Source organism: Bos indicus x Bos taurus, chromosome 9, assembly GCF_003369695.1.
Source record: "Bos indicus x Bos taurus breed Angus x Brahman F1 hybrid chromosome 9, Bos_hybrid_MaternalHap_v2.0, whole genome shotgun sequence".
In the NCBI taxonomy this organism is placed as follows: domain Eukaryota; kingdom Metazoa; phylum Chordata; class Mammalia; order Artiodactyla; family Bovidae; genus Bos; species Bos indicus x Bos taurus.
In genome coordinates, this window is record NC_040084.1 from 88,732,654 (window position 1) to 88,749,873 (window position 17,220).

Consider the following 17,220-nt stretch of genomic DNA (forward strand, 5'->3'; position numbering starts at 1 on the left):
CGCCCTCGTCAGCGGCGGGGCCTGGGGTCGGCCGCCAGTCTCCATCCAGCGATGGGGCAGCCGGGGGCAGACGGCTGGGCCTCCGGGGCCTCTGTCGGCCTGCCCCTGCCTGCCAGCGGCGCGCGCCATGCCCTGGTGGAACAGCCTCTGCTGTGAGTAGCGCGCGCCCCGCGCCCCCAGTGGCGGTTCGCCCGGCGTCCAGCGGGCGGGATCACGTGGAGCGCCCTGCGACGGGACGGTTAGAGGGGTGTGTGGGTTTCCAGCCTTCCTCTTTGCTTCGATCAAACCGCTGACCCGGGAGTGTGCAGTGGTGGTTGTGGAGGGAGTGGTGTTAGGAAGGGACACCCCAGGATGCCTGCATGCCCAGGGCTACAGAACCATCTTCTCGGCTCCATTGGGTTTGCCGAGGCCCCCGAGGGGCAAGGCTTCCCCCTGGGGCCGGTGGAACAGGCGCCCAAACCCTCCGCTCCCACAGCCAGCGTCTAAATTGGAGAGTGAAAAATAACCCCAGCGTGAGGGAGGCCCCAGGCTGCAGGTTGCTTCTTGCCAGAAAGGGGCACCTCCCGGAAGACAAGGACAGAGAAGAAATGGTGGTGAAGGTTGGGATAAAGACTGTGCGGCGTGGGGTCCCCTGGGAAGGTCCTTGTCTGGAGGTGGGCGGGAGGCGAAGTAGAAAAGGATATAGGCCTCCCCTCCAAAAAAAATCACAAGTTGCCCCCACTGGAGAGCCCAGAGGCAGCTGAGCGAACCTGGGGGTGCTGAACAGGATGGAAGGGGCCTTGCTTGCCGCTTGGGCTGCTGCACGTGGAGTGATGGCCAAGAAATACCAAACGAGCTTGTGAAAATGGATCTAGGTTTCACTCCCAGTTGAGTGGGCAGCCACGTGGTCACACGTGGTTTGAGTCTGGTTCCAGACCTCTGAATTGCAAGCCTGAGATCAAAGTTGGCTTATTTTTTACTGGAATATAGTTGATTTACAATGTTGTGTTGGTTTCAGGTGTACAGCAAAGCAAATCATTTACACATATATGTATCCAATAAAAATTTTTTTCAAGTTGGCTAATGTGTTAGAACATAATTGAAGCCTTGGCTGGCAGGCTAGGTAGTTTAGATTATCCTGTAGGTCCTGGAATCCTTAGGAAATTTTGAAACCTTACCTTCTTGATGTGATCAGAGCAGGGTAGTTTAGGGAATGGGGCCTCTCTGTAAGGACTGTACAGGTCCAGCTGGGGCGGAAGGCAAGTGGAGTTGGGTTTGTCCAGCCTTGTGCAGAAAGCACAGAGGTACCATCTGGGTCCGCAGGGGCCCTGCCCAATCTGGAAGATTGTTCTGACAATAGTAGTTCCTAGGATCACTTAGGTCAAAAGAGACTGCAGACCAGGTAGGATTTTTAAAAATTTCCTGTGATCCTAAAGACTCTTCTACTTTACTGGGTTTCAGCCATATATCACTCTTAACAAGAACGTGTGAATATTGCTAGGCTATAACAGAACCTTCAATAGCGATTTTGTTCTGCCAGTTGGCTGCTGTTCTTTTTTGCCTCCCCAAGTTTTGACTGTAAACATTCCAGTCATCCCAGAGTTTTATAAGAAGTGTTTCGGATTGAAATGTAGATTAGAAGCATGGAGTGGGGAAGTAGGGCAGAAATGATGCGTATAACACCTGCTGCCTCCCACTTTGTTAGCAGAGTGTCTCTGCCTTTTTAATGGTTTCTGGAGAGGTTAGTTAATAAGTATTTTTACCTCTTGCTGGCAGGAAAGTTGTATGTGCATGCGTTGCTAGTAAAATTATAGTAGAATAGAGTTGATTACTGGGATTTGATTTTTTCCTCCAGTATATTTCCAGTGATACCATCCACCTTTTAAAAAAAGAAGGTCACATCTCTTGTGTTGCATTCAAAGCGTTTGCAGAAAGTTCTCTTGTGAGTATGCTTTTATAATTGGGAAAATTTGTATAGTAGTTCATGGAAATCTACTTAACTTCAAGAATTTTTAGACTTAAGAGCTGGTTTATAATAGGAACAAATGAAAACTTAGAGCATTTTCTTCTTATTTCAGAAAATTATACATACTTTTAAAAAAATAATGGGGAGAGAGTGTTCCTAGAAGATTCTGACTTAAAAGAATGTCAGAGTTGGGTACACGGGACAGTCTGTCACATATGCCTGGATTTTTCTCTCTCTTGGGATATTTGCCTCAATATTTAATGTGGGCTGTAATTTTTCCTTTATTTATAAAATCTAAAGTTGGTCACCAATGTGTATTTCCAAGTGATTTTTTATCACCCAGGGAGCTTCCCCCCCCCAATTTATTTATGAAAAAATTTTAAGGTATTATAATTAACATTTACCATCTTGCCTAATCATACCTCCATCCCTCCATCCATTCATGAATCCATCCTTTTTTAAAAAAATAATTTATTTATTTATTGGGTCTTCTTTGATGCGTGGGCTTTTCTCTAGTTGCAGCAAGTGGGGGCTATTCTCTAGTTGTGGTGCATGGGCTTCTTATTGTGGTGGCTTCTTTTGTTATGGAGCATGGGCTCCAGGGCACGCAGGCTTCAGTAGTTGAGGTTCCAGGGCTCCACAGTTGCAGTTCCCAGGCTCTAGAGCACACTCAATAGTTGAGGCACATGGGCTTGATTGCTCCATGGCCTGTGGGCTGTTCCCAAACCAGGGATCAAACCTGTGTCTCCTGCACTGGCAGGCAGATTCTTTACCCCTGAGCCCCAGGGAAACCCGCAGCTTACTTCTTTTTTATGCATTTCAAAGTAAGTTGCAGGTATCAGTATGCTTCACTCCTGAACACTTCAAGTATGCATGTCATTAACAAGAGTTTAGGATTTGTTTCTTAAAGTGATTCTTTTTCTTAAGAAAAAGAAAAGGAAAAACTACCCTTTAAGAAGAGCACTTGAAATTAATCAAATTCATTTGTCTTCCTAAAATGTCTATCTAAAATGTTCAGTTTGGGGAGTTCCCTGGTAGCCTAGAGGTTGGGATTCAGGCTTTCATTGCCTTGGCCTAGGTTCAGTACCTGGTTGGGGAACTGAGATCCTGCCTGCATGGTGCAGCAAAAAAAAAAAAAAAAAATTAATAGTTAGATGTTCAGTTCGGTTTTATTTTATTTTTTTTAATGCTGCTTTAGATTCTGACTGATATCAATGAGAAAAAGTGAGAATTGCCTGAGACTCAAAACTCTTACAGAGACAACCGCAGCACTCTCACAAGGCCCCACCCACCTCTGTCGCACATGGTTAGCTAGAGCACCTCCTCGGTATCTCTCCTTCCTCTCAGCAGAAGCAGCAGCCCAGATGATCAGGGCTGCAATCATTATCTGGGACTATCCAAAAAACCTGGTCATGTTAGAAAAGAAAAAGCAAGGGGAAAAAAGAAGGGTAAGGTGTGTGTGGGCATGTGTGCTTAGTCACAAAGTCGTGTCCTCCCACTCTTTGCAACCCCATGGACTGTAGCCCACCAGGCTTCTCTGTCCATGGAATTTTCCAGGCAAGAATACTGGAATGGGTTGCCACTTCCTTCTCCAGGGGATCTTCCCAACCCAGGGATCGAACCCAGGTCTCCCGCACTGCAGGCCAATTCTTTACCAGCTGAGTTACCCGGAAAGCCCCTAGGGTATAGCACATATGGCACAGTATAAAGCATGTTCAAACACGACTCTGGTCTTTACTTGGGTGGTTCTTAGGACAGTTTTTCACTGAACTTTCTAGGCTTCACTTTGAAAATCAAACCCAATAAATACTCTGATGGAAATTTGTAGACATAGGTTAGTAATATTTCACATAAAGAATAAAATTTTCATGGAAAAATAAGATGTTGTAAATTGGATGATGGATTTGGAGATGCAAATTGTTCCTGTATTTCCAAAGAATTTCTGTATTTCAAGTACTTATTGCTATGTTCCAAGCACTGGTATCTAAACTGGTTAAATATATTGTTACAACATTATTAGGACCTTTTTGTGTGTCAATTTTAATTGACGTTCAGTTCAGTTCAGTTGCTCAGCTGTGTCCGACTCTTTGCGACCCCATGGACCAAAGCACACCAGGCTTCCCTGTCCTTCACCATCTCCCAGAGCACAAACTCATATCCATTGAGTCAGTGATACCATCTAACCATCTCATCCTCTGTTGTCCCCTTCTCCTCCTGCCTTCAATCTTTCCCAGCATCAGGGTCTTTTCCAGTGAGTCAGTTCTTCACATCAGGTGGCCAAAGTATTGGAGCTTCAGCTTCAGCATGAGTCTTTCCAATGAATATTCAGGATGGATTTCCTTTAGGATGGACCGGTTGGATCTCCTTGCAGTCCAAGGGACTGTCAAGAGTCTTCTCCAACACCACAGTTAAAAGCATCAGTTCTTCAGTGCTCATCTTTCTTTATAGTCCAACTCTCACATCCATACATGACCACTGGAAAAACCATAGCTTTGACTAGATGGACCTTTGTTGGCAAAGTAATGTCTCTGCTTTTTAATATGTAGTCTAGGGTCATAGCTTTTCTTCCAAGGAGCAAGCATCTTTTAATTTCATGGCTGCAGTCACCATCTGCAGTGATTTGGAGGCCCCCCCCCCAAAAAAAATAAAGTAGTACTAAGTAGAAAAGCAAACAATAGCAATACTAAGTAGAAAATTTTAAAAATTAGGACAAGTAAAACTAAAGTATATTACATGCTCATCCTCCAGAAGTCATATGTGAACGGTGTGTGTGTGTGTGTGTGTGTGTGTGTGTGTGTGTGAGAGAGAGAGACAGAGTTTTTAAACCAAAGTGGGGTCGTAGTATATAGACTGTTTGGTAGCCTGTTTTTCTTTATCAGTAAGAATTTCTACCCTTTCATTTCAGTTCATTTCGGTAAAAATGCATCGCCTCGAATCTCAAATCATTCTCCCAAGAAGATCCAGGAGTGTCACTGAGCTGACTTGCTCTAGCTAACAAATATCCAACTGAAGTCCATGCCTGGCATCTCTGGTTGTTAGGTTTCTTAATTTTTTTAGATTTAGCACATCCCACCCTTTATTAAATCACATTGACTAGCTTCTTTAACACTCAACATTTTAGAATATAAACCTACAGAAAATATAGAATAAGCACCCCTATACACATGACCAAAGTCACCATTCACTGATGTTTTATCTCATGCTCTTTCTTCCTCTCTCTCCTCTTCTCCCGACCCCCTCATTCTCTATCCTTAGTCTATTTGAAAGTTATTTGTAGACATCCGTTTGTATTTATGTTTGATTTTTGTCTTTTGTGACATTGATATTTCAGTCCAGGCTAGTTATTTTATAGAATGTTCTTCATTGTGGGCTGTTGTCTGACTATTTTCACATGATTTTGTTCTGTTAAACATTTTTGTCAGGAGTACTATGTAGGTGACTTACTGGCCTTCTCAGTGCCTCATATCAGGAAGCATGACAACAGTTTTATCCTTTTATTGGGGATGTTAATTCTGATGGCTTGGTTATGGCAGTGCCTGGAAGATTTCTCCATTGTAAAGGAAGTTGTTCCTTTTGAAATGAAGTCACCTGTGTGTTGATACTCTAAAACTGTAGGTGTGCTGACAACCTTTCACCCAAAAGTTTTAGCATCTTTCGATCCTTGACTGAATGAGTTATTAGAATAGTGTTAGTAAATGTGATTTTTTTCCCTTAAGTCTGTTGACAAACAGCCAACTGGGCATACTCAAATAAGGCAAACGCTTAAGCTATAGCCAATCAAATAATTTCCTTGCTTTGGTTTCAAACTTCATCTGTAAAAATGTTCCCCCTAACTCTTGTCTTTTCTAAAAAACATTTTTTAGTGATTTGGTCGTGCCTGATCTTAGTTGCAGCATGCAAGGTCTTCTTTGGGTCATGCGTGATCTTTTGTTGCAGCTCAGGACCCTCAGTGATGCTGTGGCCTCTTACCTATAACAATTTTTTTTTTTTTTTGCTAGTTGAATTTGTTAACTTTCCCTCTAAAAGGAACAGAAAGAGCAGAGTAGTACCTTTGAACCTGAATTTTAAAAGATCATTTGAAAGCTGCCTAATCTGTTGAAATTTACAGATGCTGGTAAGACCATTACCTGATCTTGATCTTGGAATTGCTGGAATGTTATTCACTGGTCATGGTTTTTAAATATTTAATTTTTTTGAATTATAATCATGTCTATCTTTTTCTTCCCCACCACCCCCTCTTTCTGTTAATAGTTGGACAAAGAGAGTCTGAAGATGTGAGTGAAAGGGACTCAGACAAAGAGATGGCTGCTAACTCAGCGGTGGTTCAAGACATCACGAAGGAGGGAAAGGAGGAAATGCCTGAGATGATGGAACCAATCCCTGCCTCGGAAAGCAGCGTGGATGAGCTGATGCAACCCCCTGAGCCCCAGGCTAACGACGTGGGATTTAAGAAGGTGTTCAAGTTTGTTGGCTTCAAATTCACCGTGAAAAAGGATAAAACCGAGAAATCTGACAGCGTGCAGCTCCTCACCGTCAAGAAGGATGAAAGTGAAGGGGCAGGAGAGTCCGACGGGGCTGGTGACCACCCGGAGCCCAGCCGTGAGACGGGGGACGCAACACCCAAAGACGGTGAACTGAAACAGTCCACCGAGAAACCCGAAGAGGCGCCCCAACGTGAGCCGAGCTGCGCGGAAATCTCCCTTCAGACCGAGTCTGGTCAAGCAGCTGAGGAAGGCAAAGATGAAGGAGAAGAGAAACAAGAGAAAGAAACCGCCAGACCTGCAGACTCCCCGACTAGTCCCGTGGCCAGCGAAACCGCCTCGCCCTTCAGAAAATTCTTCACTCAAGGCTGGGCCGGCTGGCGCAAAAAGACCAGCTTCAGGAAGCCTCGGGAGGAGGAGCTGGAGGCTTCAGAGAAGAAAAAGGAACAGGAGCCAGAAAAAGCCGAAGAAAATGAGAAGATGGAAGAGCCCTGCGAGCAGCCACCTGCCCAGGAGGCTCCTGAGAGCACCCAGGATGCCAGGCTGTCGGCCGAGTATGAAAAAGTGGAGCTGCCCCCTGAAGACCAAGTGCAGGCACCTCCCGAAGAGAAACCAGCCCCGTTAGCAACCGAAGTGTTTGATGAAAAGGTCGAGATTGTCGCCGAAGTCCACGTTAGCACTGTAGAGAAGGACCAGGAAGAGCCGAAAGCCGAAGCGGAAGAAACAGTGGAGCTCTCGCCGCCCGAAAAGTCGACCGAGACGAGCGCCGACCTTCAGGAAGCCGAGTCGGCCGAGATGCTGAAGACAGAGGAAGATGCGGGTGCCCTGAGCGGGGACCACTCCCAGGCAACCGAGCTCAGCGGGGACGCGAAATCGCCGTCCACGCCCCCCGAGGGCACCGTGAGGGAGGCCGAAATGCTGTCCTCGCAGGAGAGAATTAAGGTGCAGGGAAGCCCTTTGAAGAAACTATTCACGAGCACCGGCTTGAAAAAGCTCTCTGGAAAGAAACAGAAAGGGAAACGAGGCGGCGACGAGGAGTCCGGGGAGCAGCCCTCAGCCTCCATGGATTCTCCCGACAGTCCAGACGAACTGAAGGGCGTTGAGAGCTCAGCCTCGTCTCCAGAAGAGCCCGAGGAGATCACCTGCCTGGAGAAAGGGGTGGCGGAGGCCCCGGGACAGGATGGGGAGGCGGAGGAAGGGACCACTTCCGACGGGGAGAAGAAGAGGGAAGGTGGTGTCACTCCCTGGGCATCTTTCAAAAAGATGGTGACGCCCAAGAAACGCGTGCGAAGGCTCTCTGAAAGCGATAAGGAGGACGAGGCAGACAAAGTCAAAAGCGCCACCCTGTCCTCCACAGAGAGCGCGGCCTCCGAAGTACAGGAAGAGGCCAAAGGGAACGGAGAGGAGCCGAAGCCCGAGGAGCCCAAGCGCAAGGTCGACACCTCCGTGTCCTGGGAAGCGCTGATTTGCGTGGGGTCATCCAAGAAGAGAGCCAGAAAAGCATCCTCTTCCGACGATGAAGCAGGGCCGAAACCTCTTGGAGGGGACAGCCAGAAAGCAGAGGAAGCTGGGAGGGACAAGGAGCCGGGCCCGGAGGCAGCCGCTGCCGGTTCCCAGGACCACGAGCAACCGCCGGGAAGCTCCTCACCCGAGCCGGCTGGCAGCCCATCCGAAGGGGAGGGCGTCTCCACCTGGGAAACCTTTAAAAGACTGGTCACCTCGAGAAAAAAATCGAAGTCAAAACTGGAAGAGAGAAGCGAAGACTCTGTAGCTGGGTCTGGCGCAGAACACGCAGCCTCAGAGGCTGAGCCTGGGAAAGAAGAGTCCTGGGTTTCCATCCGGAAGTTTATTCCTGGGCGAAGGAAGAAAAGGTCAGATGGGAAGCAGGAGCCAGCCGCTGTCGAAGAGGCGGGGCCAGCGGAGGCTAACGAGGACGATGCGGACATCCCAGCCGTGGTCCCTCTGTCTGAATACGACGCAGTGGAAAGAGAGAAAACCGAAGCCCAGCCAGCCCCCAAGAGCCAGGAGGGGCCCGAGCAGAAGCAGGTGGATGTCGACGTGTCGGAGGAGCTCAGTAAGAGCCTGGTTCACACCGTGTCGGTGGCTGTCGTGGATGGGACAAGGGCCATTACCAACATCGAAGAAAGGGCACCCTCCTGGATCTCAGCTTCGGTGACAGAACCGCTGGAACAAGCCGAAGGTGAAGCCACACCACCAAGCGAGGAGGTGCTTGAAAGAGAAGTCGTTGCGGAGGAAACCCCCATCGTTACCAAAGCGCTGCCAGAGAGCCAGGAGGTGGGTGATGACACGATGGCCAGCGAGGTGGAATTAACCTCAGAAGCTGTGACAGCCGCTGAAACCACAGAGGCCTCTGGTGCGGAAGAGACCACCGACATGGTTTCGGCTGTCTCTCAGTTAACCGACTCTCCAGACACCACCGAGGAACCGACACCAGTGCAAGAGGTGGAGGGAGGCGTGCCTGACGCGGAGGACCAGGCGAGAAGGACCCGAGAGGTGCTGCAGGCTGTTGCAGAAAAAGTTAGAGAAGAGTCACAGCTGCCAGATGACGCCATCCAGACAACCCAGAAAGGACAAGCAAAAATACTGGAGAAAGTGGAAGAGGCCGAGGAGGGATCTCAGGCCCTAGATCTGAAGGAAGTGATGGATGGAGTATCCAAAGTGCTTGTCCAAGATACTGAAACTGAGACTTTGACACAGGAGAAGGTGGTTGCAGAGGCCACCGCAGAAAGCTTGGGAGAAGTTCCTCCAGGCACAGACAGTGCAGAGGCCAGGGAGCTGGCGAGCACTTGTCTTATTGAAACCGGGACTGGGGTAGAAGCAGAGACTGCCCCAGAGCAGGCTGTTGCTCCTGACTCAACTGAAACCCTCACGGACAGTGAGACCAATGGAAGCACCCCAGTAGCAGATCTTGACGCTTCAAATCTAAGCCAGCCAGACACGATCATGGATGTCCATGAAGATGGTGAGGTTCCAGCCGGCACTCAGTCCCAGGTCCCCGAAGGCGAGGTGCCTCCTGCAGTGAAAGAGCTGCCTGCAGCATCTTCTGATTTTCAGTTGCAGGAGGAAAGGTCTTCAAAGATGGCAGAGGGTCTAGAACACACGGATGAAGAGGAGGGAACAGTGGAGACTGTAGCCATCCTTTCAAAGACTGAGATGATTCAAGAGACTGGCCAGTGCTTTGATGAGGAAGCCAAAGAAGAACCATCCATGGAAGGACTTGCCTTGTCTGCCGACACAGAAATAACTGAGAAAAAGATAACTGAAGTTGTCCTTGAGGAGGACGTTACTAAGAAAGTTGAATTTCAAGAGAATAATATAGAACTCCAGAGTCCTGCTAAGTCTCTTCCAACCCCAGCAGAGAGAGAGATGGTAGTTGAAGGGAAAAGGGAAACAGTGGAAGTGGAGGCAACTGAAGGGAATGAAGAGAAACTTGAGCACGAACCAGCTGTGGCCGTATGTGAAGAGCTCAGTAAGCAACTGGTTCAGACAGTGAATGTCACCATCATCGATGGGGAAAAGGAAGTCGTCAGTTTTGAAGGAAGTTCTCCCCTGCTGGCTTCCGAGGAAGAGGCATGCACGGGAATCTCAGTTCAAAGCTCTGAGGCAGCATTAGCTCTAATAGCTGCAGCCGTGGAGGAGAAGGTCTTAGGAGAAGCTATCAAGATTGTAGAAACAACCGAGGCTTTGAAATCTGCAGAAGCTCATCTAGTACTGGAAGAAGAGTCCTCAGAAAAAGACGAAGAGTTTCCTGCCCAGCCTGGGGAAGAAGATGTGGCATCCACAGGGACTGAGTCTCAAGCAGAATCAATACCGACGATAGTATCTATTACGCCTGGAAAAGGCATCGACGCTGACCTGGAAGGAGATGAAACCACATCACAGAAACAGGAGTTGGGTGGAGACGGTGAGCAGGTTGGTGGTCAGGAAGGCAGAGAGAGCAACACAGGAGAGGAAGACGGCAAGGCGGAAAGTGAGATTTCGAAACTTGAGAAGGAGAGCTGCAGACTTGTAGAGAGCGTGATTCAGACAGCCGTCGACCGTTTGGGGAGTACAGAAGAAACGGCCACCGATGTCCAGACCCAGGCTCAACTGGCAGAAGCCGACAGCCAGGAAGCTGGGCAGAAAATGGAGAAAGAAGAAAGCAAACCTCAGGCCTGCCTGGTGGATGAAACACAAGCCGTAGAAGCCAAAGAGGCCAAAGAAGCCAAAGAGGAGTCCCCACTAAGCACCGGCGAACATGCGCATCTCAGTGTTTCCAAAGATGCGAATGAAGCTTCAGAGAAGGTGGCAGCCACTAGCATAGAAGGTTCCAGGGTAGACGACCAGCGGCTTGAAGAGGTAGCTCTCCCATCCCAGAAAAAGAGAGAAATCCTTGAAACAGAGTCTGTGCTGCAAGATGACGGCAGTGCCGGGTTTGGAGAAAGAAAGAAGTCCCCATCTGAATCCCGAGAGGATGAAAAAGGTGATGCTGCCGGTGACCCTGGAAACCAAACCTCAATCCCAGAGGATGCTGAGGCCTCGGGAGGCTCAACCAAAGAGTCCCTAGATACAAATGGACCCAAACTGAAAGAGAAGGGAGACAGCCAGGAGGAAAAGGTGCAGAGCGAGTCGGAAAAAGAGATGAAAACACAAACACAGGAGGAGACACAGAACCAAGAGAGAGATCTGGCAAAACCCGAACCCACGGAATCCTAAAACATCACGTAAGTAACTTTTTTTTTTTTTTAAGTAATTTCCCCCTTCACCCCCTGCACCCCCCATTCAGATGGCAGATTTGTTATGAGTTCAGGTAATTAGGATTTTATGCCGAACCTACATCTGGGGAAATAACCATCAACCAGACTACGAGACCCAAGTTAGTTTCCTTTTTCTCATTGACATACTCATCAGTCTTACTGGTGTCCTAAGAGTAGTGACTTCGTTTTACCGCCAGTATGACTGCTTTCTAAGAAAATAAAGAGGCCTGTGTGTGTGCGCACAAGTGTGCATTTGTGTATGTGTTTGGCCCGAGGACATAAAAACTATGTTGTGCTCACTCAGCACCATACCAGCTAGTTTGTTGCATTTTTAAAAAAATAACTAGAAGTCCAAAGTAGGTTTACACGCTGCTGCTTGAAGCTCTCTGGGAAAATTATTGATTTCTTCCAGCATAGTGACAAGCACTTTAAAAACATTTCCTGTGCATATGAGAGCCTAACTACTGCTGTTTGGGTATGGATTGGCCAAAAAGTTCGTTTGGGTTTTTCTGGAACATCTTATGGAAAAACCTGAACGAACTTTTTGGCCCACTTAGTAGCAAAGGACATTGTATTTGGACTCCTCGCCATGTTTGTTTCCTACGGAGTTCAGCCTATGGTTTGCACCAGGGTCCCCATTGGCTGCATCTCACTCTCACAACTCTTGGTGCTATTGCAGAAATGAGAGAGGAAAAGCAGATTTCATTTACTTTTGATTCTAACTTCCTTCCACAGTTACACTTGTGTACTTGCAAGACCAGAATGTGAAGACAAGTAGGGGAAGAAATTGAATGCTGCTGATGAGACCAGTCTTTCAGAACTTTGGAAACCGAAGAACAGACGTGTCAACTGCTCATTTCCCGAGAACCCCTGACAATCCTGAGGCTTCATCGGGAGCTATAGCCAGATAACATTTCCTCTCGTCAAGACCACACTGACATTTTCCCTCAGTACCATATAATGTTTCTGATTCAAGGTCCTCAATTCTTAGCCCGGAACTGGAGTTGGCAATTCTTGGGTCTGCTTCTCAAACTGGAGTATCATTCTTTATGTATTTATATGTATGTTTCAAGTAACCCTCCTTCTGTATCTATTGTATATTTTTTTTTTTTCTTAACGTCTAAGGAAATGTACAGCGTAGTGCAATTCTTTTGTATCACACATTATATGACGGGGCATGCGGCCACAGTGAAGTCTCGGGAAGCTTTCTGCTGCCTCAGTTACAGCCTTTGAAAACAGCTCTCTAGAAATAACATTCCTGATCAGAAGCTCCATCTCTTTTAAAATTCACTAAGGATTAGGTTACATGTTCAGTATCACTCTGAAATAGGTCCCTTTCCTATTATGCATAGTATGCTAAAAATAAAAGTGGTTTTTTTTTTTTTTTTTTTGCGGGGGTTGTTGGGGAGACATACAGAATGTCCCATTGTTGCTGGGAAATTTTTCTTCCTAGCCCCCGGGTGGAGGTTGGAAGGAAGTTTTTTTCAGGAGCAGATTAAGTTGGAGTCTTTTCTCCTAATTGTTACGGTTGTTTGGACGGATGCGTGTGCTTTCATTTTGAGGCAAAGTAGTGAAATGTTTTCACAGTATCAAGAAAAGAATTGACTGCTTTTGAGTCAACCTTACATGCTGGATCCCCATTCACACACAGCACGAAATAAGTCAGAGTCTTTACAAATGGTATTTTGATAGATGCTGGATTGTTATCTGTGCCATATTTGTGCCCACTCTTTTAAGAACAATGTAGCATTATGTTCATTTGGATAAATTGTGATTTGACAACCGATTTCAATAAAACATTTGCTTCACTTAGATTTGCTGGATTTCTTAGATAATAGGAAGGCTGGGTCTTATGTTTACTGCATCCGAAAAGCAGAGAAGCTAGAACTTTCTAATATAGTCACTACACAGGGTCACTGGCGGAAGTCAAGGGCAGAGAGGCTTCCACTGAAATAAACCAGGAGCTTTTCAGATTGAAGGTACTGAAACAATGCTACCATCTGGTGGTGCTTCCTGAAAAGGTTAGTTTTCTTTGTTAATACGTGTTAATGACAAATGTCTCTAGAAAGACATTTTAGGAAGGCTTAGCAGTAAGAATTTTAGGAAGGCTTAGCAGTAAGAATGCCTTGCCTAACCGGTGATCTTGGAAAAAATTCTTAAAGTATCAAAATGATTTCTAGTTCATGCTAATATACAAAAGATTCTGTCAGCCAATTGCTACACACACAGAACCATCCCCTATCTACTGGAGAGTTTCTACTTTTTCAGGGGTAGAGAACCAGTCTGGTGTATACACTTCTTAAATTTTACGTAAACTCAGTACTCCAGTTTGAGAACTGAAATTTCAACTGCTGATTAAATTATTTTAAAGCATAACACTCAAGCAAAACTAGAATAGTCCTTTTTTTTTTTTTATTTTTTAGCTGAAAGTTGGCTGTTAAAAGCTGGAAAGTAATTTCTCATAAACCAACAAATCTGATTACAATAAAAAAAAATATTGGCCATATTAGAAACACCCCTCATGCTAACAGCATATGGCTGTGCAGTTGGAGAACATTTAATATCCTTTTAGGAGTTATTTGCACATTTAATAGCTACTTATGCTTAATTATTAAACTTTAAAATCTCCAAATTAAAAATACCCTCTGATCTGAAGATCTTTCTTTTGCCAGCTTGAGACTTAAAAAAAAAACCTAAACGCTGGTGTCAATTTCTGAAGATCAACTGAAATTTGGAGATGACAGCAGTTTTTAAGGAGTTCATTAGACTTCTAATTATTGACTGACTTCCTTTCTATGTCAGGAAGAAGGTTTGTGCTGTTTTGAACAGATTAAAGATTTGTGTAGTTTCTGGTGATCATTTTGGGGGGTTTAAATTCCATCCTGCCGCTCATCCTATTGGTATTTGGTCTTGGCCAGGTCATTCCAGCCATCACAGTTGGTTTTTCAGTGGCAGTTGCTTGGTGACTGTGCTCTTTTGATGTGCCCTGGGTTACTCCCGTTCAGGTTCTGTACTTGTGTCCGTTAAGCATCATTGTTTTATTAACAGGAGGAATGCTATTAACAGTAGCATGACATACAATTCTGTATTATAATTTTAAAGCTGCTGTTGTGAAGTCCTTAAGCATCAAATGCAAACTGCAGAAGTTGGAGCAAGTGCCTAAACTTTGCTAATTTTTGCATTACTATGGAGCCATGTACAATAGAAAGGAATGCAAGACTTGTACACTCTTGCTGTTTCTTATACTTGAGGAATATAAAATGTTCCCCCTCAGGTTCTTTTGCTAATGGTACACCCGAGTTGCCTCTCTCTGCCACACAGATAACTTTGTTCCGATATTTCCTTTGAGATATTGAAGGGCTGGAAATTTTAGCTTTCAGTGTAAGCTTCAAGCTTAGCGGTTTTCCTTTAATCTGAGACAATATTTGATTCTTACTTCTGTTTGGGGGGGATGCAGATTTTTCATTTATCTAAATAAAATGCAACCTAATTAAATACCATGGATTTTCTTTCTGTAATTTCACCTTAATTCAATTTTGATTGCTCTTTACCGTTGTGAGATTCATCACGCATTTCACTTCTACTTTTAACTATACGTAATCATCCCTTGCGACACTGTCCACAGAGCTTCCTGGGACTGTACGAGTGCACAGAAATCTCTTCAGTGATTCTTAAGCTTTTCGGGTTAGGGACCCCTTTGATTAGATGCTCAGTAAGCCTCTGGCTGACATCCAGCCCCACAAATAAGCACACTTTTATGCAGTTTTTGGATAGCCACACTCTGAAATCCCAACCGGGAACCAGAACCAGAGTTAGAAAACCCTTATCTGACAGCAGAAAAGGAAATGGGCACAGTGCAAGGATTCCCAGGAAGAGGCTGGCACCTGAATGTGACCAGTGTCACAGGGAAGAAAGAAAAGGAAGTCGCTTCGTGGTGCCTGACTCTTTAAGACCCCATGGACTGTAGCCCACCAGTCTCCTCTGTCCATGGGATTCTCCAGGCAAGAATACCGGAGTGGGTTGCCATTTCCTCCTCCAGGGGGTCTTCCCGACCCAGGGATCGAACCCGGGTCTCCCACACTGCAGGCAGATGCTTTACCCTCTGAGCCACCAGGAAGTCCCCTTAGCCACCCATATCCTATTGTTGGTGTCACATGACTGTACCTCTAATGTGATTCTAGGGATGAATCTGCTGGGCAGCCTGGCACAGTTTTTGTACAAATGCAAGTTCCTCCTCACTACCAAGTTCCTTACCATCTCCACCCTATGGTATATCGCTGGAATTAGGTAAATGACTTGGCTCTCCTTTTATAAATTAGAAAATTGAGATATAGATCACCTGTCCTTATGCGATCACACAGATTGTAGCTAAGGTGACCAGGACTTAGAGATGGCATTGTAATGAAAATAATATAATCATGACTCTTTTTTTTTAAGTGCTGTCACAGCTTAGAAATCACCTCCCGACACACACACACTTTTTTGATGTTTAAATATTAACAGGCATCTGTATAGTGCATGCCAAGTTGATTCAGTCATGTTTGAGCCCACCAGTCATGTTTGAGCCTACCAGGCTTGATTCTCCAGGCAAGAATACTGGAGTGGGTTGCCATGCCGTCCTCCAGAGGATCTTCCCAACCCAGGGATTGAACCTGAGTCTCCTGCATTGCAGGCGGATTCTTTACCTGCTGAGCTACCAGGGAAGCCCCCATCTGTACAGTATCCAAAGCAATCTCGTGACTTTTTGCATATTCTCCTATTTCTTGTTGACATGAAAAATTTTAACACAAGAGAAGTATTACATCCAACCTTAAGAGAAACTTGCCTATAGATAGTATTCATATTTGGAAACCAGAGTTGGAATAATATTTCCTAAATGACGAAATTAGGACTCAATATGTTATTTTCCAACAACAGGATATGTTTGCTAAGTCCTAGCACTAACTCGCCCCTCTGCTTTTTCTTGTTTGTTCTAAAACTCCCACATAACCTGATATAATTAACAAGCACAGAATACTTTACATTAGGTTAACTTAAAAACCACATTGTGTTTGATCCTAATTACGCTTGTTAGCCTCAGAAGCTCTCCTAATTCCGGGAAAAGCAGATGGGGTTGTCTTTAGGACTTGAAACCTGGACATAGAGTTCCTTGTAAAGGCTTTATGGAAAGGGTACAGCCGCATTGGCCAGTGGACCATTTTAAAGAGTGGGATTTAAACTAAACAGTTACTAGTTTAACAGAGAAGAGATGCTCTCCCAAGGCAGTGTTGGGATTCTGCCTGTCAAGTGCCCAATTCTGCCCACTCCCCTGTCAAGTTTTGGTTAGGGTATTAGGGGTGTGATTAATGGTTAGGGTGTTAATGAGTTGGGACCAAAGATACTTGTGATCCTGCAAGGCCCAGGACAACCCTTCTTAAAAAAGGAAGTTTCTACCTAAAATGCCAATGCTTCTAGAGAGTTGCTACTCGAGAATTAAAGATCAGAGGTTAGAAGGAGACTAACATGTTACTATGGTAATAGCTATCTTCACCACCACCATCATCATCACCAGCTAGCAAGAGATAATTGTTGTTTAGTCACTAAGTCGTGTCCGGCTCTTTGCGAACCCATGGACTGCAGCACATCAGGCTCCTCTGTGGGATTTCCCAGGCAAGAATACTGGAGTGGGTTGCTGTTACTGGAGTATATTAAAATAGTGACACTTTGGCTTGGAGAGCTAAGAGGGAAATCAAGAGATGGTTAGGAGATGAACTTAACAGGACACAATACCTGATTAACTGTTGTGGGAATACCATGGCGTGAAGAATGAAGGTTCTGGGGAATTCTCTGGTGGTCCAGTGGTTAGGACTCGGCGCTTTCACTGGCTGAGGTTCAATCCCTGATTGGGGAACTAAGATCCTGCAAGTTGTGCAGCGTGACTAAAAACAAAAACCAACCAACCAAAAAAAAACCACACAAAAACAAAACCCCTTCAATCCCTTCCCCAAATAAAATGACAAGCCTTGGAAAAAAAAAAAAAATGAAGTTTCTGCATTGC

At 45.7% G+C, this 17,220-nt stretch overlaps 1 protein-coding gene across 2 annotated transcripts in view; it reads left to right on the forward strand.

Annotated features, from left to right (window-relative positions):
• Positions 1 to 14,680, forward strand: part of AKAP12 (A-kinase anchoring protein 12) — a 112,825-nt gene extending 98,145 nt beyond the window's left edge. For both annotated transcript variants that reach the window (XM_027551846.1, XM_027551847.1), the window contains 2 exons: positions 6,197 to 11,150; positions 11,919 to 14,680. In XM_027551846.1, the coding sequence (XP_027407647.1) occupies positions 6,197 to 11,142 (4,946 nt within the window). In that variant the 3' untranslated portion in view covers positions 11,143 to 11,150; positions 11,919 to 14,680. The remainder of the gene's footprint in view (positions 1 to 6,196; positions 11,151 to 11,918) is intronic.
• Positions 14,681 to 17,220: the final 2,540 nt, after the last annotated feature.